At 42.9% G+C, this 22,661-nt stretch overlaps 1 protein-coding gene across 1 annotated transcript in view; it reads right to left on the bottom strand.

The window, feature by feature from the left end:
- Nucleotides 1–2,960: 2,960 nt before the first annotated feature.
- ttn.1 (titin, tandem duplicate 1) overlaps nucleotides 2,961–22,661 on the bottom strand; it is a 145,681-nt gene continuing 125,980 nt past the window's right edge. Inside the window, 27 exon segments of the mRNA XM_072686177.1 lie at nucleotides 2,961–3,256; nucleotides 4,062–4,215; nucleotides 5,274–5,396; nucleotides 5,478–5,501; nucleotides 5,649–5,764; nucleotides 5,892–6,048; nucleotides 6,159–6,863; nucleotides 6,921–11,350; nucleotides 11,803–12,396; nucleotides 12,485–12,790; nucleotides 12,911–13,480; nucleotides 13,592–13,891; nucleotides 14,018–14,320; nucleotides 14,413–14,997; nucleotides 15,106–15,408; nucleotides 15,508–15,810; nucleotides 15,904–16,203; nucleotides 16,306–16,593; nucleotides 16,865–17,458; nucleotides 17,564–17,845; nucleotides 17,940–18,242; nucleotides 18,641–18,946; nucleotides 19,031–19,327; nucleotides 19,428–19,718; nucleotides 19,804–20,109; nucleotides 20,193–20,495; nucleotides 20,588–22,654. Coding sequence (XP_072542278.1) covers nucleotides 2,961–3,256; nucleotides 4,062–4,215; nucleotides 5,274–5,396; nucleotides 5,478–5,501; nucleotides 5,649–5,764; nucleotides 5,892–6,048; nucleotides 6,159–6,863; nucleotides 6,921–11,350; nucleotides 11,803–12,396; nucleotides 12,485–12,790; nucleotides 12,911–13,480; nucleotides 13,592–13,891; nucleotides 14,018–14,320; nucleotides 14,413–14,997; nucleotides 15,106–15,408; nucleotides 15,508–15,810; nucleotides 15,904–16,203; nucleotides 16,306–16,593; nucleotides 16,865–17,458; nucleotides 17,564–17,845; nucleotides 17,940–18,242; nucleotides 18,641–18,946; nucleotides 19,031–19,327; nucleotides 19,428–19,718; nucleotides 19,804–20,109; nucleotides 20,193–20,495; nucleotides 20,588–22,654 — 14,606 coding nt within the window.

The raw sequence follows: 22,661 nt of genomic DNA, 5'->3' as shown, positions 1-22,661 counted from the left end.
TCACATCAGTGACACTGCGTGTCCTTGTTTGATGTTTGAAAGCACTGTCAATGCTTTTTAATAATGTGTGATGTTTAGGTAATAACTATTTCAATATATTTACAGTTAGATTAAAGTTTGCTGATTTTTTAAAGCATATAATAACATCATTAGAATTAAATATAGACAAGTACTAATTAATCATTCATTATAATTATGACATTTTGTTTATAAATGCTTAATATATGAAGTATTTAGCATAGTAAGATTATTATAGCTATTAGAATATTAAATAATGAACAGTTATTTATGATTACATTTAATTTAACACACTTAATGTTTAGTATATCATTAAATAATTGCTTCATTTCAATTGACTATTTATTTATATTTTTATCAATATGTTGTTAAATAAATGGGTATAAATTGAAATGTAAGCCTGTATTAACAGGTTTATAAAGACTAGGCCTATGTAATTATTAGCACTCACCACACACGGACACAGCCAGAAGACCATATCGTCCACTGTCCAATGAAAAACATGTCTCCAAAATGGTGACTTTACAGGAAAAGACAAAAATGGTCTTAACTTTGAATGGAAGTCAATGTAAAATAAGAGCTTATTCCACGACATTTAGGGCATTTCTATTGGTCCGTTCATCCAGAATTATTTACACAGTAGACAGAACAGCTACAGGGTTCAAACCATAAAAACCAAAAAAAAAAACTAAAAAACAAAAAAAGAGACATTTTTCATTGGACAGCAGCGAAATGCTGCCTTTCATCCTGGACTCGTTCTTTTGGACTCTATTAAGACAGTATTCATGACTATTTGACTACATCCATCCTTGACAATAGAGTATTCACATGCAATGAAAGCCAGTCCAGCTGTTACTGATGTTTTACCACTTGTGGACATGGTGTGGGTGAAGTGTTTAATGAAGTTAGAAGTTAAGTGAGACATGCTAACAACTGTTTTTGTCCTGTATTAGTGTTAAGAACAGTATGGTAGCTGTTAGGCTCAGTTAACCACAAAGTACATTGAAAATTATGTCTATATGCCACTATTAATATCACCGCTATTAACTATTACATTACATTACACCATGATTATTATATTATTATTATGATCAGAGCAGTTTAACAGTATTGATGGTTTGGTAACTTTTTTAATCAATAATTTATAAATAGTTCTGATCAGAGGAGGACGGGTCGGGTCCCTCTTGTGAGTCTTGTGTTCCTCCCAAGGTTTCTTCCTCCAGCTCTGAGGGAGGTTCTCCTTGTCATTGTCGCTGTCGTTGGCTGCTCACTGGGGGTCTTTGATTCTTCATGTCTTCTTATGTTATTTCTTTTTTGTTTCTGTCTTTTACTAATTACTAATTATGTAAAGCTGCTTTGTGACGACAACAGTTGTAAAAAGCTATACAAATAAATCTGACTTGACTTGACTTGACTAGATTAAGAAAATTTGGTCAATGTTTCCGAAAAAAATAAAAGTCAAGAACGACACCCACTAAAGTTAATTGTGCATATCATCACTGTTACTATAGCAAAAATCCATTTTCTCTCAAAATTTCATGATGAATGGACCAATAGAAATGCTCCTAAATTACTTTTTATATTTGCTTTCATTAAAAGTTTGGGGGATATGAAGTTTGGATCAATTTACCTCATGTAGAAATTAAAAGTACTCTGTGAACATCTAATTTGTTAAATTAGACTATATAGTAATTACATTTCTTTAAGAGGATGAAACAAGTGTGTGGCGATTTTAAGATTAAGATCATATTTTAAAGGACAAATGAAGAGAAATGTAATTTATATTTTTAAAAAATTATATATATTTTTTTTTATTATTTTTTTTACATTGTTTCCGAAAAAAATAAAAGTGAAGAACGACACACACTCTAAAGCTTTATGGTGCTGAAATCATGCTTTATTAAATCAGAAATTCATAAAACTCAAGGAGGCTGAATATATAGATGATGCTACATAAATGAATTGCTATTAAATCAAAGTGCAGGGCATTACCTTCATGTATTTTAGTTTTCTTTGCACAGCAGATGTAGTCGCTGTGGTACACTGCTTGACGATTACCCTGACTGCTGACAAGGTGAGAATCTAAAGCTAACACACGCACTAACACACAAACACACAAAATATAACCTAGCAATCCTCCAAGAGGTGGCGCTTATTCTGCAAAGAAGCGCCTGAGCTGATTTAGGAATTCATGGCCAGGTGATGTTACTTTCATCAAATCAGATTCAGACGGTCCTTTGCCAGAAACTGCGCACATAACATTATTCTCAGCTCAAACTGCAGGCCGCTCGCACTTTGAGCATGTCATTAAAATAGTGGTATGACATAGTCAGTCTGAACACAAGGCCTAGTCGTGCTGCTTACATGAGGGTAAATGCAAACAGCACTCAGGGTCTTATGGTCAAGTTACAAATTCGTGAGTATCGCTTTACTCCCTGCACAGATGTACAGTGCATAATGTTGTCACTCGGATTTAGTAGAACTTCAACAGGGAGCCTCTCTACCTGTTGAGGCGATCTTAGGACTTCAACGTATTGTTGAGGCACATAGTTTCGTTTCAGGTTTTACAGGGTATTCGTTCCACGAGAAACTTTCTCCTGATAAACATTTAGTTCCATTTTTTCAGTTAAAATTGTCATAAATAACAATTCATACATTTCCCATAACCGTTAAATTCGGCTATATACATTATGTACATGTCACAGAAAAATGGTTCAAAAATCCTAGTCATAATTATCCAATATGGCACATTTTATAACAACTTTAGACTTTAGTCTAGTTTGGCATAAATTAATGTCAAGTTTGGTATAAAAATAGTTCATATTTACAGAGATCCAGGTCTTTATCTAGAACAGAGTATCTTTACTCATTCAATAAATAAAACGATATTGCAGGAAGGAAAAAAGGGGTATAGGTTGGATTACTATTATATATTTTTTTCTTTACATAGATCGAATGCTAACATTGACAGTAGCGGTATCAGACCCAAGCTCGTTGGAAAGTCTGAGGGTGTACGCCCCAGCGTCGTTCTCCTTTACTCCACTAATGATGAGTGTAGTAGTGTCCTCCGCAGTTGCAATCTGGAACCGTCCGCTCTCTTCACTGGACAGCACCCTCCCGGAATGGGACCACTCGACATTGGGCACTGGATCTCCAACGAAAGCACAGGCCACAGTCAGAACCTTCCCTGACTCAATGCTGATAGCCTCAGGGACAGCCTCAATCTTTGGTGGGACACCTGTGTAACAAAACGGACGACGTCAGGACGTTAACGTTGGTGGCATCATTGGTAGGTCTCTACAGAGCATGGCACTATCAGAGGTTGCAGAGGTACGTGTAAAAAAGAAAAGCCGGCTATGTTTCAATCTCACCTTTGCGCCCGCGAGTAATGGATCTGACGGAAGATCCCGCGACATGTGAGTGACTGGACATTTCCATCATGCTGCTCGAGCTCGTGGCTACCATTGTCTGGGATGTCATGGAGGTCATGCTAGATGCAGACATGCTTTCAAATTGAACCTGTGCCATGCTGGAGCTGCGGAAGGCTGCCTCCTGCATTGTCGAAGCCATTTGAAAGGCAGAGTAGCTGCCTTGTAAGCCTGTAGCATCTGAGCTTTTCTCCACTACTATCATTTTGACCGGTTCTTCAACCAGAGCTGTGAGAGTATAGCAAACAGTGACCACGTCATTCACACAGTCTTACAGGCAAGTCATTTGGTACAGAAATATTTCACCCAAAAGTCAAGTTTTGCAGATTTTTGGCGAAACTCTACATGCATTTGACTATACTGGCTGTACACAGTATTACCCATGCAAACTAATACTGTACTATAGTCAGGAGATCAGCTTATTGTGATAACATGAACATATAATGCATAACAGCGATCATTTAAAAACAACTTAATCCAGTGAAACAGTGCATGATGCAGGTATGCTGATTTCAATCATTTGTACATTTGTACACAAGGAAGCTCATTGCACAGTCGTGCGAGAACAGATGTCACTTTATGCAAGGGGGTGGGGATAAAAGGGAAAACACTTACCAATCACATTGAGAGATGCTGTTACAGAACTCTGTCCAAACTGGTTCTTGGCTTTGACTGTGTATTTTCCACTGTCTTCAACAGCAGAGTTCTGAATCTCCAGTTTGTACACATTCTTAGAGCGGCTCAATTTCATATTTGATGTCAGGGTTAGCTGAAAATGAGGCAAACACAAGAGCTTGTTTTTAATTCCAAGTAATTAAGTAAATATTTGCCACTCACATCACTTCATGCTAGGCTTGTCATGCTAATATTTTTTTTTGGATGATGAATTGTCCCAGAAATAATAATAATAACAATATTATTCTCAGTTTTAGACCATTGTACACCACTGATATAATGCTAATATAATAGCATAATAATACAATTTTACAGAGCAATGGACTTTTGATAATTAGGAATATTCAGAAATTGCAATTGTCATGAAAAATATTGATTAATTATTGTAAATAAAGAAACATGATTTAAATAAAATCACAAGTCGACATAACGTCTCGTTCATGTTAATGGGCTCTGCTTGCTCATTCTGCATAAAGCCAAAATGTTTGCACACTGTGAAAAGATCCTAGAGGAACGACTCGGCTAAAAGAAATGCAAGTAAACACAATGGGCAATATTAAGGTCTCGACTGAGAGCAGGTGACAGATCAGGACAGTGCAATTGGCTAAAATGAATGACTCTGCTAAAATACATGCAAGTCAATATCAGTGGGCAATATCAATATGAACATCAATGGGCAATCAGTGTCAACATCAATGGGCAATATCAAGCTACAATGGGCAATATCGAGATTGAGATCAATTATCATGTATCAAGTATCATGACAGGCCTACTTTATACACCACTTTAATAAGAGCCCATGGTGACGTGTCACAGAGCCTTTATAAGATGTCCCTAAGTCCCTAAGTGACATACACTCAACATCCAGGATGCTTCACAAGACACATGTGACCACAAAATTTGCTTCTAAGGGATCAGTTCCAACCCATCTAACCAATCAGACTCTCTAAAATGTCATATATGACATATAACCAGTTCTAAGCCCATTTCTAGAACCAAATGATGAAATGCAAGTTCTAAAAATGTTGTGACATATATGTTACATCTGGATTTTAACCTAATACTCGATTCATTTAACTTTTTCTTTTGAACAGTATTTAAAACTACGTCTGGGTTATGGGTCAATACTGATAAACTTGTAGGGCTACTTACCACTGCATTATCCTTGAGCCATTCGATTTCAGGAGTAGGTTCTCCTGTGATTTCACATGAGAATACAACATCCTGTCCCTCATTAACATTCTGGGAATGTGGTTGCACTACGAAGGTTGGTGCGTTTGAGCGCTTCTGTTTAATCACTGTGTCGAAATGGCACTTGACCACTCCATGTTCAGTTTTTGCCTCACATGTGAGGATTCCACTGTGTCGAGAGCTCACACTCTTGATCGTCAAAGAGTGGTCGTTCCCAGAAACGCCATATCTGTAGTCCTCTGAATTCACCAGTTCCACTCCGTTCAGAATCCATTTCACGTCAGAAGCCCCAGGGATGTTTGCTTTCAGTGAGAAAGACTGACCCTCGGTTATTGCCATTTGTGTCTGTGATGCTTTGATTTCTGTAAAAGACTGGACTTCCTCATGGACAATCTCCTTTTTTACTATGTGTTCGGTAAGTTCTGATTTGCCTTCCACAATAGCTGCTGCTGCTGCCATTTTTATTGATTCTGAAAGAACAGACATTAATTGAGTGTCATTAATAGCAATTTTTATAATGCACAATATTTTTTATAATCTGAGGAATTCACCCACAGTAATTAAGAGAGTTAAGCATACCTTTAACAGTGACAGTGCAGCTTGTAGTAACTGATCCAGCGCTGTTTGTGGCAGTGCACTTGTACACTCCACTGTCTGAGACATCGGAGTCATAGATTTCAAGATGTGCAGAACCCTGTTCCTCAAATATTTCAAATTTGCCTCCCTGAGACAGGCTCTGAAATGAGAACATTGAACATAGAACACCATCATTAAAATGTCGGTGCTTGTTTATAATATATATATACCTAAACAATGAGTCATTCACTTTGTAAACATTTACTGTACCTTTCCATTCTTCATCCAGGAGATCACTGGTTTCGGCTCACCAGTCACTTTGACTGTCAGCTTGATAATTGTATCGGAAGAAGCCGAGATGTCGTTCAGTTCTGCTTTGAAGGTAGGCTTTGCTGTTTTCTCTTTCGTTGGAGTTGGTGACTTTGCTGTCAGTGGGGACTTAACCCTCTGTGGTGACCTGATTGGCTCAGGCGACTTAATTCGTGGTGGGGATTTAATTCCTGCAGGTGACCTTAAACGAGGAGACTCTGGAGATTTCACTCTTGGTGGAGAAGCAAGGACCTTCTTAACTGGGGTTGGCTTGCGAACGGTCAGAGTAAACTGTGCCTCTTGTTTGCCCTCTGCGTTCTCCACAATCACTGTGTAGCTGCCTTCATCTGAGACTTCAACTTTGGTTATCTCAAATGTAGACTTGTACTCTGTTGATGTTACAATGTGACGGTGAGATGACACAATAGCTTTTCCCTCCTTCGTCCATGTCACACTGGGGGCTGGTTCACCGTCCACATCACATGTGAATTTGGCTGATTCACCCTCAGATACTGTAAGTGACTGTGGCTTAGTCAGAATTGTAGCTGTAAGGGTTGGCTTCTTTTTCTCTACTGGTTTCTCTTCCTTTACTTCCGCCACTGTAACGACTTCTTCACGTTTCAGCTCGGATGATGCATATTCTTTATGAACAATAGTTTCCGTCGTCTCCATTTTGATTTCTGCCGTTCTGATTTCTGCCGTTTTGATTTCTGCCGTTTTGACTTCTGATGTTTTGATTTCAGTAACTGTCTCTGAAACCTGTGTTTCAGAAGTGGCAGTTGCCTTTGCTGATGAAACATGATAAACGTCACTTTTTGTCATTTCTGGTATAAAGGGAGTTGGAGGCTCCTCGTCTTTACGCTGAGAAGCAAATGCAGAAAATCCACCTCCAGAAACATCAAGAGTGGCATAGTCGGAGGCTTCTCCCTTTGCGTTTGTGCAAACCACACGGTATGTGCCGCTGTCTTCTTCTTGGCAGTCAAAGATTTGGAGAGAAAGAACTCCACTCATGTTATACATGCGGTACTTCTTGCTTTCGTGAATAGGCTGGCCATTGTGATACCACTGGATTTGTGCCTCAGGCTTAGATTGGACATTCAGCGTGAATTTCGTGTTCTGACCTACTGGCACACGGTGAGAGCGCATTCTTACAGTCACCCTTGGGACATGGTCCAGAGTGAATGGCTGCTGAGTCACAACTTCAACCTTTGTCTTAGATTTCAGAGCCTTCTTCTTTGCTTCGTACCTTTGCATGTAATCAACCTTGGTGGTCAAGTCTTGTGTGGAGGCTGCTTTCTCAGTTGAAGCGGGGCTCAGGGAGCGTGGACGAACCTGCTCTGGTGACGGAGGTCTGACTGTTGTGGGAGGCTTCTCAGACTTGGGCCGTGTCACTTTAACATAGCCAGGAGAAAACGTCATGGGTACGTCAGGTAGGTCAACTGCAGCTCCTTCAACCACTGTTGACACTGAAACTCTTGATTTTTCTTTTCTTGTGACTTTAGTTTTTTCCTCAAACTCGATGTGTTTCAGTTTACTCTTATATGAGGCTAACTTTGTGGTGGTTGTGACTGATCTGAGCAGCTCTTGTTCCTCCTTTTCTTCATACAGCCTTTGCTTCTGTCTGGGTGGTCTGTACGTTGCCTTTTCATGTCGCTGGCGTAGATCAATGTAACTTGGACCAGCCTCATACTTTGAGGGAATACGATAGGAGTCATATGTTGGAACCTCCTCTTGTTCTTCATCTTCATCATATGCAGTTCTCTTAGGTGAAGGGTGACGCAGAGCAGAGAGTTCAAAGCGTACAGGGCTCAGGCTTGGTGGAGACGCGGAGTAACCCAGTTCCAGTTCCTCCTCAAGCTTAATCCTTTCCTCCTCAGTTCTCTTCATTGACAGGTATTCTTTAACAGGAAGAAGCAGCTCCTCATCAGAAAGATCTCCAAGGGAGCGGCGTCTTATTCTGTAGTAAGTGTCCATTTCTGGAGAAGGTGTACGGTGCCTTGCCGGTCTTACAGTTTCCAAGTCGTCTTGTGAAACCGGAATACGCCATTTAGGCTTGTACTGGTCTTTAATTCTTGGCATGGGCACTTCATAGAATTGGTCCCACCTTGAAAGTCTGATACGCTTAAGTCTCTTCTGAGGAATCTTGTCCATTGGCTCGGGGAACTCATACTGGTCCCGCAGTTTCTTGTACCATTTCATATCTGATAATGGTTTAAAGTGTTTGATCTCCATGTCCTCCTCGAGAGCGGTAGGAGCATAAACACGAGGTTGAGGAACGTCATACGGCATTCTCAGCCTCTTTTCCTCTGCTCTCTTCCTTTTCTCTTCCTTTTCTTTGGCTTCTTCAGCTTCAGACTTTCCTTTCTTGGGGGTAACTGCTGGCTTGAACATAGTTGCAGCCTCTCTCAATGCCTCCTGAGCAACAGGAGTAAGTGGAGTCACATCTGTACCAGTGAGAATCTGCGTTAGTCGCACCTTCTTGTCAATCTTTTGCTGGTCGAGAGCTTGTTTCTTCTTCTTTTCTTCCTCACTCTCGAAGTCTTTCTTGACATGTGTCACACGCTCAACCTTGAGTGTGGCTTGGCAGCTTGCAGAACCAGCGGAGTTGGTTGCAGTGACTCGGTATGTGCCAGAGTCCTCTGGTAGAGTGTCTCTGATGTGCAAGACAAAGTAGTCCAAGCCTTCGTGAACAACTTCAATTTGTGGACCAAATGCCAATGGCGTGCCATCTTTCTCCCATTTCAGTGCTGGTACTCCTGATACTCTGATCTCGAAACGTGCACTCTGGCCCTCTCTGCATTCCAGGTTTGCCAGCAGGCGTTTGAACATGGGTCTCAGTGTGTTATCAGCAGGTGCAGGACGAGGAACAACCGTGAGGCGAGCTTTGCAGCTGTCATCTCCATATCTGTTGCGTGCCACAACAGAGTATTCAGCATCATCGTCAGGGTCCAGGTTGTGGATCACTAACTGATACAGGCCCTTGTCACTGATGAAAGTGTATTTTCTATCATCATCTCCTGGAGAAATCTTCTGTCCGGATTTTAGCCACATGACACGTGGCTCAGGGTGCACTGTGATGGTGACACCAAAACGGACGCTCTCTCCAATGTAAGCAGTGCGGTTGCACAAAGGAAGGGTGAACTCTGGAGGTCTTTGAAGAAGTCTGGCCGTGTCCACTCTACGTTTAACTTTCTTCACAACCCGTGTCGTATAGAAGCTGCGGTACTCTCTGACACCCCTGACGAAGAGCTCTGCATAGGCACTGTCCTCTCCATACTCGTTGACAACTTTGCATCTGTATGTTCCATCATCTGCTCTAGTGATGCCCTTGATGGTTATGGTAGCAAGCCCCTCGTCATAGGTGATTTCATACCTAGCACCTTCCTCGAGTTGTCTGACCCCACAGTACCATGTAACCTCAGTACTACTGTCATAATTCTCAATGTTGCAAATGAACTTGAGATCATCGCCTTCATCAACAATGCCATGCCTGATCTGCCCGGCAAGTGGACCATGTTCAAATGGTGCAATCTTTGCTTTGGCGACTGTTACACCTCTCTGACTTCTGATAGCCCCGCCGCTAGCAACGCGAGCGGATGAGACAACAGTGTTCCATTCTTTCTTCACCATAGCTTGGTAGTATCTCTTGTGACGTGTGGTCTTGATTGACTTAGTGCTAAGCTCCTCTGTGTTCTTCGTGAGCCAGGGATGATTTAAAGCTTCGGCAGCAGTCATACGATGTTTACGGTCTTTAGTAAGTAGACGATCCACAAAGTCTAATGCCTCGACGCTTACATCTTTGAAGGACTCGTCTTCGAAACTGTATTCAGCATTGGAGATGTTGTCAATCGTTTGCTGATTGGTTTCAGCGATGAAAGGATTAAGTCCGCTGAGAAGCACATAGACCAAGACACCAACAGACCACATGTCTGTGACAGTGCTGACCATCTCATTCTGATGGATTTCAGGTGCACAGTATTCAGCCGAGGTGTACTGTATTTTGATTTGGTCTCCGGGAGTGAGATGTCTAGCTTGTCCCAACTCAATGATCTTGACAGTGGTTCCCCTTCTTGTGGTGTACACAATGTTCTCAGGCCTGATATCAAAGTGGCCATAACTCTTGCTGTGTAGATACTCAAGAGCTTCACACACTTGCCTGATGTAGTTGACAATCACACGTTCGTTGAGCTCAAAGTTAGCTGTACTAATGCGCTCGTAAATGTCAACGCCAGAGATGAACTCATAGATCATGACCAGTTCTTCAGGACTGTCAAAAGACTCATGGAGTATGAGGAAGTTCTTATGACGTGCCAAATTGAGAGTTGCAATTTCTTTCTTCACTATCGCCTGGTCGGCACCTCTCACTTTGACAAATTTGGCCATGAATGTCTTCTCTGAACTGACCTCAACACAGCGATGAACGATGCCAAACTGCCCACGACCAAGCTCTTCAGCAATCATGTATTTGTTGTGCAGATTCTTAGCCTCTGAATGTGGAGCTTTACCCGCAGACACAGAAGCGCTTTCATCAACTTCCTCGTCATAGTTAAGAACTCTTGATTTGTCTTCCTTTGTCACTACGGGTCCACTTGCCTCGGATGGTGCACTTTGACCAAATTTATTCTCCGCTATCACACGGAATTGGTAGCTTGTCTTTCCAAACAGATTGGTGACAGTGTAACGAGTATCACGCGACTGGGCAACACGGATCCATCTCTCTGCTGTGGTGGCGCACTTTTCTATAATGTAGTTAGTAACCCTGCTTCCGCCATCGCTAGCGGGTGCCACCCAGTCCAGAGTAACAGAATCTTTAGACACGTCACCGGCTTTGATGCCACGAGGTGGATCGGGCACATCTGCAACATCGAGCTCGACGGTTTGCTGGTCAATGCCAAATCTGTTCTTTGCGCAGACAATGTAGAAACCAGCATCTTTCCTATCAACTCCATTAGGGAACAGTAAAGATGTGAATGATCTTGTGACAATGACTTGATAATATCCATTATTGTCAATAAGGTCTTGTCCCTTCTGCCATGTGATAACTGGATCTGGTTTTCCACTGAATGGAATCTTGATGTTCACCACTTCACCACGTAGAGCATGAATGGCCTCTTTGTCTTGTAAGTTCTTAGGTAGATGAATCTTCGCAGGTACTGTAAGAAACAGAACACAAAACAATACTTTTGTTAAATATATTACTTTTGGCTTGTTTGTTTGGTAAATGTTTCCCTTTTTCTCCCAGTTTGGTTCTGCCAATGAACCCACCCGTTTGTAACACCCTCTAGCCACCCTGAAGCCAGCCACCGCTAGGCAGCCAACACACTCAGAGGAAGGCACCGAATCTTCACCACACCAGCTAACAGACACCTGTGCCGGCCAATATCGCTTAAGAATGATGATGGGAGAGAGTGCTGTCCACCCAACCAGAGAGAGCATGGTCAATTGTACTCTTTTAGACTCCAGCTGCTGATGGCAAAGTGGCACGGCTCTGGTTTTTCGAACCATAGTAGTAGGGCATTAGACCACTGAGCCCACCTTATTTATTCTTAACACTGATTTACAGAAGTAAACCAAAACAATGTTGTTGTTTTTTTTTCCGACTTACTTTCAACATCCAGAGAAACTGTAGCAGAGATAGATCCTCCCTGGTTTGTTGCTCTGATCTGATAGACAGTAGAGTCTTCCTCTTCAGCATTAGCAATAACAAGTTGATGATAACCGCCCTTGAATTCTTGGATCTTGAGTTTGGTTCCATCAGCCTGGATTTCTTTGCCACGCTTGAACCATTTGATCACAGGTTTAGGTTGTCCTGTTATCTTGCAAACAAATGTTGCATTGCTCTTGTACTTCACACTCATGCTCCTGAGGTCTTCTCTGAAGGCGGGTGCTTGTACTTCAACTTCAGTCTTTGGAACAATAGGGTCAGACTCTTCACTGTATTCGCTCTGTCCACCGAGATTTTCACATTTCACGCGGAAAATGTACTCCACGCCTTCCACAAGCCCCTTAACTGAGTAAACGGTCTGGTGGATCTCATCTGTGGTAACAGCAGCCCATTCGCCCTTCTTCTTTTCTTTCTTCTCAAGACAGTAGTTCTTTATCTTGGAACCTCCATCACTGAGAGGTGGTTTCCAAGACACGATACATGACTTTTTGGTCACTCCAGACACAACTGGTTTCAGCGGAGCTCCTGGCTTATCTGTAAAATATTGAAACGCATTAGCGAATGGTCCTAAGATCGTTTACTTCTGCGAGCATTTCTTAATTCTTAAGATTTCTTAACTTACCTAACTGACTCTTGATAAGAATAACAGATGGCGTCTCCAGTGTTTCGCTGATGCCATAACGGTTCTGTGCTGAAACGCGGAAGAAGTAGCCTTCATTTTCTACAAGGTTGGGAATACGGCATGAAATGCCCGTGACAGATGATGACACAAGTTGCCACTCTGCGCCTTCCTTGTCTTCACGCTTCTCCACAATGTAGTTTGTGATCATTGAACCACCATCATCTGTTGGTGCCTTCCATCCGATGATGATAGAATTTTTCAATAAAGCTTCAACAACAATAGGACCGGTTGGCATAGCAGGCTTGTCTGTGGACAAAAATAGAACATGTTATTTGTGTCCGACAATATTATATCAAATGGATAAGGTATTAAAAATATTAAAAGAAGTAAATATTAAAAGAATGTTTCACTGAGAGAAGAAAATACCTAGAATTTCAAGCTCAGTTACTGTGTCTGCAGAGCCGAAGTGGTTATTGATCCTGATTCTGTACTTCCCACCGTTCACCCTGCGTTGAACGTTCTTCAAAATCAAATGAGTGTAATGCTCTGTATTCTCAATACTGACGTTCTCAGAGGGCTCAACAGGTTTGGCCCCATGCAGCCACATGATCTTAGGCTCAGGTCTGCCTATGTACACTGCATGAATACGCACAGTGGTGCCACATCCTGCAAAGATTTTGTCCTTCAATGGGACAGGGAACTGTGGTGCAGCTTCCAGAACCAGGGTGCCACTGGTCTCACAGTCTCCAGCTTCATTCACAGCCTTGCATGTGTACAAGCCCTCGTCCTCCTGTTGGTCTGTTGAGATGGTCAGCGTGTGGTTTCGGCCATCGGAGGTCGCAGCATATTTGCGTCCCTCTTTGATTTCCTTGCCACCTTTGTACCATTTGATTTCCGGAACAGGCCTTCCGATGATCTGGCATTTGAGGGTGGCGGTCTGTCCAAGCTTGGCGGAAACTTCATCCATTTCTTTTCTGAGGGCTGGTTTACTTCCAGCTGATAAAAGATGGAGACAATGTATCATTTACTTTTTATCATAAGATAAAAGTTAGTAAACTGTGTCTGACCTACACTGCAAATGTAAACTGCAGCAAGAACTGTACTTACCACTCAGTTTGGTCTTGATTCCAGTTGCAGTCCTACGGGGTCTGCTGATTCCGGTTTCATTTTCAGCAAACACTCTGAATTCATACTCGGTAGCCTCTTGCAAACCACCCTGAGTAAACTCTTTGTCCTTTGAGCGTTCTCTGTTGCACTTCTTCCAGGTGCTCTCTCCTGATTTTCTGTACTCGACCCAATAACCAAGGACGGGCTTTCCACCGTCACATTCGGGAGCTTCCCAACGGACAGTAATGTAGTCTTTAGTTACCATCACAGTGTCAATCTCGCCTGGTTGGCTTGGTTTGTCTAAAACAGAGAAGAGAAGAGCAATGGCATTTTAAATGATAGTTATGAACACAGTAGTTTTCAGAAATATGAATCTATTAAATTGACCGTTAAATTGAGGAACAGCAGCAAGAACTATCGCCTTACCAAATGGATCTTTGCATGTGACAGACTCCGATGCAGGTCCAGGTTCACTCTCTCCAATGTCATTTACAGCAATCACACGGAACTGATATTCTGCATCAGTAGTCAGTCCAGTGAGGGTGTACATGCTGACAGTAACCTTTGTCTCGTGACGAACCCACTTATCAGATGACACCTCCTTGTACTCAATGAAGTACCCAGTGATCGGGGAACCGCCGTCATCTTTAGGCTTAGTCCAAGCCAAATTAGCAGAGTTCTTAGTGACATCCATGACCTCTGGTGGTGTTCCTGAAGTCTCTGGGACACCTTTTAATTTAGAAATACAAGATAAATTTGTGAGTTTGGGGTTGATCTTTCACATCGGATGCATTTTGTATAGGCGATGAAAAAATACTTACAAATGGGGGTCTTGGGTACAACAGGCTGGTCAGATTTCAGAGAACTGCTGATGCCAAACTTATTCTCCGCTGTTACCTTAAAGTGGTACTCGGCACCTTCATGTAGTCCTTTAACCACCAGGGATGTGTCAACCACTCGTGAGTCCACAGTATACCATGCTGCCTTTTGTGCTTCACGTCTCTCCACAATATAGCCAAGGATTTCCGTACCACCGTCATCTTTTGGTGGTTTCCAGCTCACTCTTACGGAATGAGCCTGAATGTCATCAAATGCAAGAGGACCTTCAGGTGACGATGGACGGCCGATAACCTTAACTTTGATCTGCAAAATTTTTTTGCCACATTTGTTTTCAAGATGAAGAACGTAGACTCCAGAGTCTGACTTCTCAGCCTGCTTGATAACAAGCTCAGTTACATCTTCACTAGTAGCAATCATTGCACGGTTGGACACCTCAGATCCATCCTTTGACCACTTGCAGGATGGTGTTGGTTTGCCTTTGATTGGAACTGAAATCCTTATGACTGCTCCATATCTTACAACATAGACATCCTTGTACTTAGCTTCTAGGTCAAGACTTGGTGGTTCTAAAAATGAAGCAGATTTTCCAGATTAGTTTAAGACCAATTAGCTATTTACAATAACGATAAGAATAGACAGTAATAGATAGATGTAATGTTCAAGTGAGATCTTACCAAGCCTCTCTGTCACAATGACCGATCCTGGCACTTCAGCAGGTTCGCCTGGTCCACCAGCATTACAGGCCATTACTCTGAATTTGAACTCTTCTCCTTGAGGCATTTTTGTCAAGGTGTATTCACAAATCATGGATGGTGTGGTATTGCACTTGGTCCAGGCTACAGAACCAGCCTTCTGCATCTCAATCAGATAACCAGTCACCTTAGAACCACCTTCTTCATCAGGTGGATTCCAGGCCAGTGACACAGAGGTCTTTGTGGTGTCTGTGACTCTTGGGTTCTGAGGTGAGCCAGGTGGATCTGGAGAGATTGTCAATAGATAATAAGAATGACTTAATAATGCTTCATCACCTGAAGATTTAATACTGTGAAATATCCACAGTGAAAAAATAGACTTACCAACTGGATCAGTTGCCACAGCTGGCTTGGAGAGAAGACTGGGTTTACCAACACCTCTAGCATTGATGGCTGTCACTCTATGCTCATATTCAAGGCCTTCAATAAGACCAGTGGATCTGTATCTTGTCATTGTCACAGGGTTCTTATTTGCACGCACCCATCTGTCAGCTCTGACTTCTTTGCGCTCAATGATGTAGCCAGATATCTCCAATCCACCATCCTCATCCGGTGGTTCCCATGCAACTGTCATGCCATCACGAGACACGTCAAACACTACTGGTCGGCCTGGTGGTCCAGGAATAGCTGTGGAAATAGGAGTTATGTAAGTTAGCGAGACTAACACACATATAGTTGCAAAGTTTTACCGAAACATAGAAACAAGCTCATTGTCCTTACATTTGGAACTCCTGCATTCCACAATGTCCGACTGCAAGAACTCTCCGGTGCCGTAGCGGTTGACTGCTGCGACGCGGAAGACATATTCAGCACGTTCTGTCAATCTCTCGAACTTAAAGATTGGTCTGCTGACTGATTCAGAGACAGGTACCCATCCAGGACGATGAGCATCACGTTGCTCAACAACGTAGTTACTGACAGGGGCACCTCCATCTCTTTCTGGTGGGTTCCAGCTTATTGTAACTGAGGTTGCCTCAATCTCATCAAAGTTAATTGGTCCATTAGGCTGATCAGGTTTGTCTGTGAATAGAAATACGAAATTCCGTGTTATTTTCATTTTTATTTTATTTTATTTAAAAAATAAATCATTTGAGATGACTAACGGGTTGGACATCGTCTTACCGAGAATGATCACTTTGATGTTCTCTGTAGTTGTTCCTGTGATATTCTTCACTTCGAGCATGTATTCTCCAGTATCATCAATTGTGGTGTCAAGAACAGTTAACTTGGTAAACTTGGCAGTAGACTGAATCTTCACACGTTCCTGTATCTTCAGTTTATTGTCATTGAAGAACCAAGAGCAAACTGGAGGTGGTCTTCCAATGATTGGCAAATGAAGTTCAAGGGGTTTGCCAGCCAAAACACTGATCATCTTTTGTGGAATGCTTGCCAGATCGACCTTTGGCATAACTGGGAAAAGGAAAGATACTTTTATTACAGTTTCTGTACACATTATTTATAGAGCTGGTCTTCCCACCAGAAAAAAAAAAACAAATATTTTTTTTAGATTGGGTAATGAAAAAGACTCAATTGGATGGTGAATATTGTATATTCCTATTTTAATACTTATCTATAATTCAAGCATCTTTAATTACCAAATAATCATTAGCAACAACTTCTATTTATATCTATTTAAATTATACAATAAATCATGTTGAAAAGTGTTATAGGTAACACATACCTCTCTGTTCTTGTACTGTCACAGCAGTGACAGTTTCTTTGGCTTCACCCATTCCTCTGCTGTTGACAGCACGTACCCTGAATAGGTACTGCTCTTTTTCATTCAGCTTTTCAATAGTGAACTCATAGTCGGTTAATTTCAGAGTGGCGACCTTCATCCATTTGTCTGTGCCGGCCCTGCATGCTTCAACAACGTATCCAATAAGTCTGCTGCCTCCATCATGTTCAGGTTTCTCCCATCCAAGAGTTACAGAAGACTTTGTGACATCTACAACTTCGAGCTTCGCTGGAGGCAGTGGCACTTCACACACCAACACAGCATCGGGTGTCTCACGAGGTTCCCCTACACCGTAGATGTTCTCTGGCAAGACTCTGAAGTAGTAGAGCATTCCCTCTTCCAGGCTTGTAATTTTGTATGATGTCTTGCTGCATTTGGACGTCACCGTTTTGTAGGCTCTCATTGATGTTTCTCTTCTCTCAATGATGTAATTGTTAACAGGTGCTCCACCATCAACCTCAGGAGCATCCCAGGTAATATGAGCGGAGTCCTTTGTGAGCTCTTTGAATTTGATTGGACCTGCAGGACCAGGGGTATCTGAAAGAAAAGGCACAGTATTAAGAAACGATATACAATATCATACCACTGTTTGGCGAGCATATTCGAAATTCGTACATAATATTTATGGTTTTTAAAACGTACCATAGATCTTCACAAGGATGCTTGCATCCTTCTTGCCAGCTGAATTGGAAGCTTCAATGGTGTATTTGCCAGCATCATAGCGGTGCACCTTATCAATAATCAGGGTTGTGGCAGTGTTGGTCACTTCAATGAACCCACGGTTCTGAAGATCCACACCAGGTTTGCTCCAGGTGATAGCTGGGAATGGTCTTCCAGTAATAGCAACGTGAAGACGCAGGGAAGCTCCAGCTCTTAAGCAGATAGTCTTCGTCAGATCATCGGGAAGCTCAATATCTGGAATTTCTGAGAAAATAATTGTATTTGTTATTGTAGCGCCAAAACAAATTCATGCAAACATTCACGTTTGACATTAAATGTGTGAGTTTTTTAAACCTACCAATTCTTTCCACAGGCTCCACTTCGGCACATGGGTCACTGAAGTCACCTAATCCATTGACATTGACTGCAGCAACTCTGAAGCAGTACTTTTTGCCAGCAGTAAGACCAGTCACTGTGTACTCTGTGCTCCTAATATTCTTCTCATGGGTCTTGGTCCACTCCTCCGCACCTTGTTCTTGCATTTCAAGAACATAACCAATGACATCAGCACCTCCATCTTCCACTGGTCTTGCCCAGGCCAGACTAATGCTGTCCTTGTGTGTGTCTGTCACACGAGGAATTGAAGGAGCATCTGGCTTGCCTGTTGTGGAAATGGATCATAATTACTTAAGTTTGAGTATGTAATTTTATTTACTTCTAAGTACTTCTATTGTGTTCCCCCTATCACTAGCAATGCCCCCAACACTAAAAGTGTAAACACTTGCACGTCTCCCCTGACATATGTGAAGCCGGACTCTTTACGAACTGCCGCTGATGCAGCCTTGCTAGGTAGCCAGCGCCCTCTGAGGAAAGCGTGGCTCCCCAGCACCGATACATCAGCTAACAGACGTCTGTGGTGACCAGTATCACACCAGAAGTGCAAGGCCAATTGTGCCGCTCTGACTCTGCTGGCTGCTGATGGCAAGCAAGCAGCATGACCTGGGAATTGAACCAGCGATCCTCAGATCATAGTGGCTTAATGTATAATGTATAATGTACCTGTTGGGACTCTGCAGACAGCATACATGGACACCTCACTGGGCTCGCTGTCACCAGCAGCATTTATGGCTGTAACACGGAACTGGTAGATGTTGCCCTCCTGCAGATCTGTAACCTTGAAGGATGTGTCCTTAAGTATAGAATCTCTGTTGACCTTGACCCATCTGATGCTCTTCCTTTCTTTCTTCTCAATCAGGTAGCTTGTGACTTCACTACCTCCATCACTCTCGGGTTTCAGCCACTCAATTGTTGCAAAATCTTTTCCAACAGCAAGTATTTCTGGGGTTCCCGGGGGCGATGGGACAGCTAGAGACAAACGGAAGGCTTAATCGGCAACCCTTTGGAAGATCATTCCATGCAAAGTTATTTGAAGTTAAATGGTTTACTTACTGAATGTGTTTCTAGCAATGATGGGTGAAGACTGCAGTGGCACGCCCGATCCATACTTGTTCACACCTCTCACACGGAAGATATACTCATTGTTTTTGAATAGTCTGGTAATGTCACATGTGAGGGCCTTGCATTCGGCATCCATGATGACCCAGTTGAGTCTGTTGGTGTCCCTCCTCTCCACAATATAGTGTGTAATGGAGTCACCACCATCCTCTAGTGGCTCCTTCCAGGACACTTTACATTTCTCCTTAGTCACATTGCTTACTGTTATATCCTGGCATGGGCCTGGTGTATCTGGTGTAAGGACAGAGGTGACAACAAGGTTAATGGACATTCACGGCTTTTATTAATTTAATTGGTTACTCTTTTGAAGGACTGAAGTTATTCCACTTACCAAGCACCTTTACGTTGACCTCAGCTGTTTTTGTTCCACTGGCATTCTTCACTGTCAGGACATACTTTCCAGTGTCGTCTCTATCACAGAACTTGATGATTGCCAGAGCACGGGTGTTAGAATACTGAAGAGAGTATTTCTCACAGTGGTCCAGTTCCTTTTGTCCCTTGGCCCAGCTGACTTTTGGATCGGGCTTGCCACCAACAGCAGCATCAAGAACAAGGTCTGAGCCAGCTCTGATTGTAACTGTGTCTGCAAGAAGTTTGCTGTCCAGTTCTGCTTTTGGAGGAGCTGCAAAATATAAAGGGATCGTTATAGATCTGTCGGCCACAGATACGGCACTGGCAACATTTTGCAAACGAATATGAAGACTTACTGTATTCTGCCTTGCAAGTCACGGCTCCTGTCGAAGCTGATGGCAAGCTGAACACGCCGTTTGCATTCTTGGCAATTACATGGAACTCGTACACCTCTCCTTCTCCCAGTGCAGTAATGGTGAAGTTGGTGTCGGTAACATTAGTGTAATTGCACTTCAGCCAACGACCTTCTCCAGAGATGGTGTATGGCTTACGCTCAACAATGTAACCCACAATTGGGCTTCCGCCATCATTCAGTGGCACAGACCATTTAATGGAAACTGTCGATCTTGACACATTGGTTACATCAGGCTTTCCTGGGGGATCTTAAGACATACATATTTGTCAGCATTTTGCGAGAAATACATTTATTTTTGAGCTAAATTAAACTTTACTGAACGCAACTTACCAACTGGATTTTGAGCAACAGCTCTCTTTGAGGCTTCGCTTGCTTTGCTGAGACCAGCAGCGTTCATTGCATACGCTCTGAACTGGTACTCAAGACCTTCAACAAGGCCATCTACCTTGTAGTAACAGTCGAAGCATGGGATGGTATTCTCTCTGACCCAGAGAATAGTGTTGCGCTCCTTCTTCTCAATCCAGTAACCAGTGACCTTACTTCCACCATCATGGAACGGCTCTTCCCAACGAATGCTCATGCTGTTGGCAGTCACAGCAAACACTTCTGGCCTGGTTGGAGGCCCTGGTGGAACTGTGACAGAAAAACAGGGAATAAAATTAGATTTTAAAGAGTATTAAATAATAACAGTGACTATTTTGCTTCCATTTTATTTAATTGCTCACCAAATGGATGCTCTGCAACGATGGTCTCAGACTCAGTTGGTTTGCTCACACCGAATCTGTTTTCAGCACAGACACGGAAAGTGTACTGCATATACTTGGTCAGATGTGCGACAGGGAAGGATGTGCGTTTCACGCTGGAATTAACAAGCTGCCAGGCAGTGGAGCCAGATTCACGCTTCTCAACGATGTAGTTGGTTATGTCAGTTCCACCATCATCTTCAGGCACATTCCATGACAATTTGCAAGATTCTGAAGTAATTGAGGAAATCTCAATAGGGCCCTCGGGAGGACTGGGTCTACCAATGACATTGACAGTGACAGTGAAAGTCTTAGCACCGGTGACATTCTCAAGGGTAAGGAAGTACCGTCCTCCATCACCTCGCATGCTCTCCTTAACTGTCAGAGTAGTCCTGTTCTTGGTGGTCTTGATTGAAACCCTGTCAGTTTCCTTTAGTCTCATTTCTTCAAGCTTCCAGATGACCTTTGGAGCTGGTCTACCACTAATGGGGACATCGATCTCAAATGAACTGCCAGTCTTGCAGGTTATGAGCTGATTGGTAATGCCACTAAGATCTGCAGTTGGCTCAATGCGGGGCTCTTTAACAATAACAGAAGAGAATGCTTCCCTAGGTTCACTGAACCCTGCATCATTCTTTGCTTTAACACGGAATTCATATTCTGTGCCTTCTTTTAGGCCCTCAACTGTGAGGGTCAAGTTTTTGGTCGTGCCTCCAACAACCCATTTATCTGTTCCCTTTTCTTTGGCCTCAATGCAATAAGCTGTGATGCGGCTGCCGCCGTCATGTTCAGGCTTCAGCCAAGCAAAGGTGACGGATTTATCAGTGGTGTCAATAATGTCCAATCTCTTTGGTGGAGCTGGTTCAGCTGTGGCAACAACTGGTTCAGTCAATTCGTTAGCTTCACCAAGGCCGTACTGATTTTCTGCCATGACTTTGAAGAAGTATGGTACTCCTTCCAGGAGATCAGCAACTCTCAAGCTTGTTTGAGTACACTTGGGTGCTGCCTCTGTCCATGTACGCCGGCTGGCCTCACGCTTCTCCACTAGATAGTGATGAACACGTGCACCACCGTCATTGACTGGAGGCTCCCATGTCAGGGTAAGGGCTCCTCTTGTAACATCCTTAATTTTGAAAGAACCTGGAGCTCCAGGTGTGTCCAGCACTTTAACTGTAAAAGTAATAGATTTGCTACCGCTGTTGTTCTCAAGCGCAAGAGTGTATTTTCCACTGTCATTTCGTGTGCAGTTCTCCAGTGTCAAGCAAGTGGAGTTGTCTATGGTAGTTACATCTGCCATAACACCAAGTTCTCCGTCCACCTTTGTCCATGAAGCAGTGGGTGTGGGCTTTCCTTTAAAGGCAATGCGGAGACATACGCTGCCTCCACTCCTCACAATGTGTGTCTGTTGGAAGCTTGCATCAATTTCAATCTCTGGTGCAGTCAGTCTGTCCACTGCTTGTACGGGTTCAAGGATCTCTTTGGCTTGACCCTTTCCAATAGCATTGATGGCACTAATGCGGAATTTGTACTCAGCAGAAGTTTCCAAGCCAGTTGCGGTGTACTTTGTGACGGTGCAGAGATCCTCGTTGACTCTGCGCCATTCTTGTTCAGTTCCTTTGCACATCTCAATGATGTAACCCTGAACCTCCATGCCACCATCATAGCCAGGCCTGGTCCATTCCAGACTCACAGATGTGTTGGTGGTGTCAGTGACGTTTATAATTGAAGGACCATCTGGCTCTTCAGTTGGCTCTGCACATTTAATAGGTAGGGAAATATTGCTGGGATTGCCAACTCCGGCATCATTAACTGCATAAACACGGAACTCATATTCCACGTTCTCAGTTAGATGGGTTATTCTGTGTGCAGCCTCAATAATGGGTTTCCTGGTAAGGACCTTTAACCAGCGACCAGTCTTCTTCTCACGTCTTTCAACAATGTAATGCTGAATTGGATTTCCACCATCATTTGTTGGTGGAGCCCAGCTGATGGTAATACTCTCTCCATCCACATCTGTTGCATCAGGGGTACCAGGAGGGTCTGGGACAGCTGTGTG

The sequence above is a fragment of the Salminus brasiliensis genome, chromosome 8, assembly GCF_030463535.1.
Source record: "Salminus brasiliensis chromosome 8, fSalBra1.hap2, whole genome shotgun sequence".
Classification (NCBI taxonomy): domain Eukaryota; kingdom Metazoa; phylum Chordata; class Actinopteri; order Characiformes; family Bryconidae; genus Salminus; species Salminus brasiliensis.
Note: the sequence above shows the minus strand (reverse complement) of the source record. Positions and strands in the feature narration are given on the sequence as shown.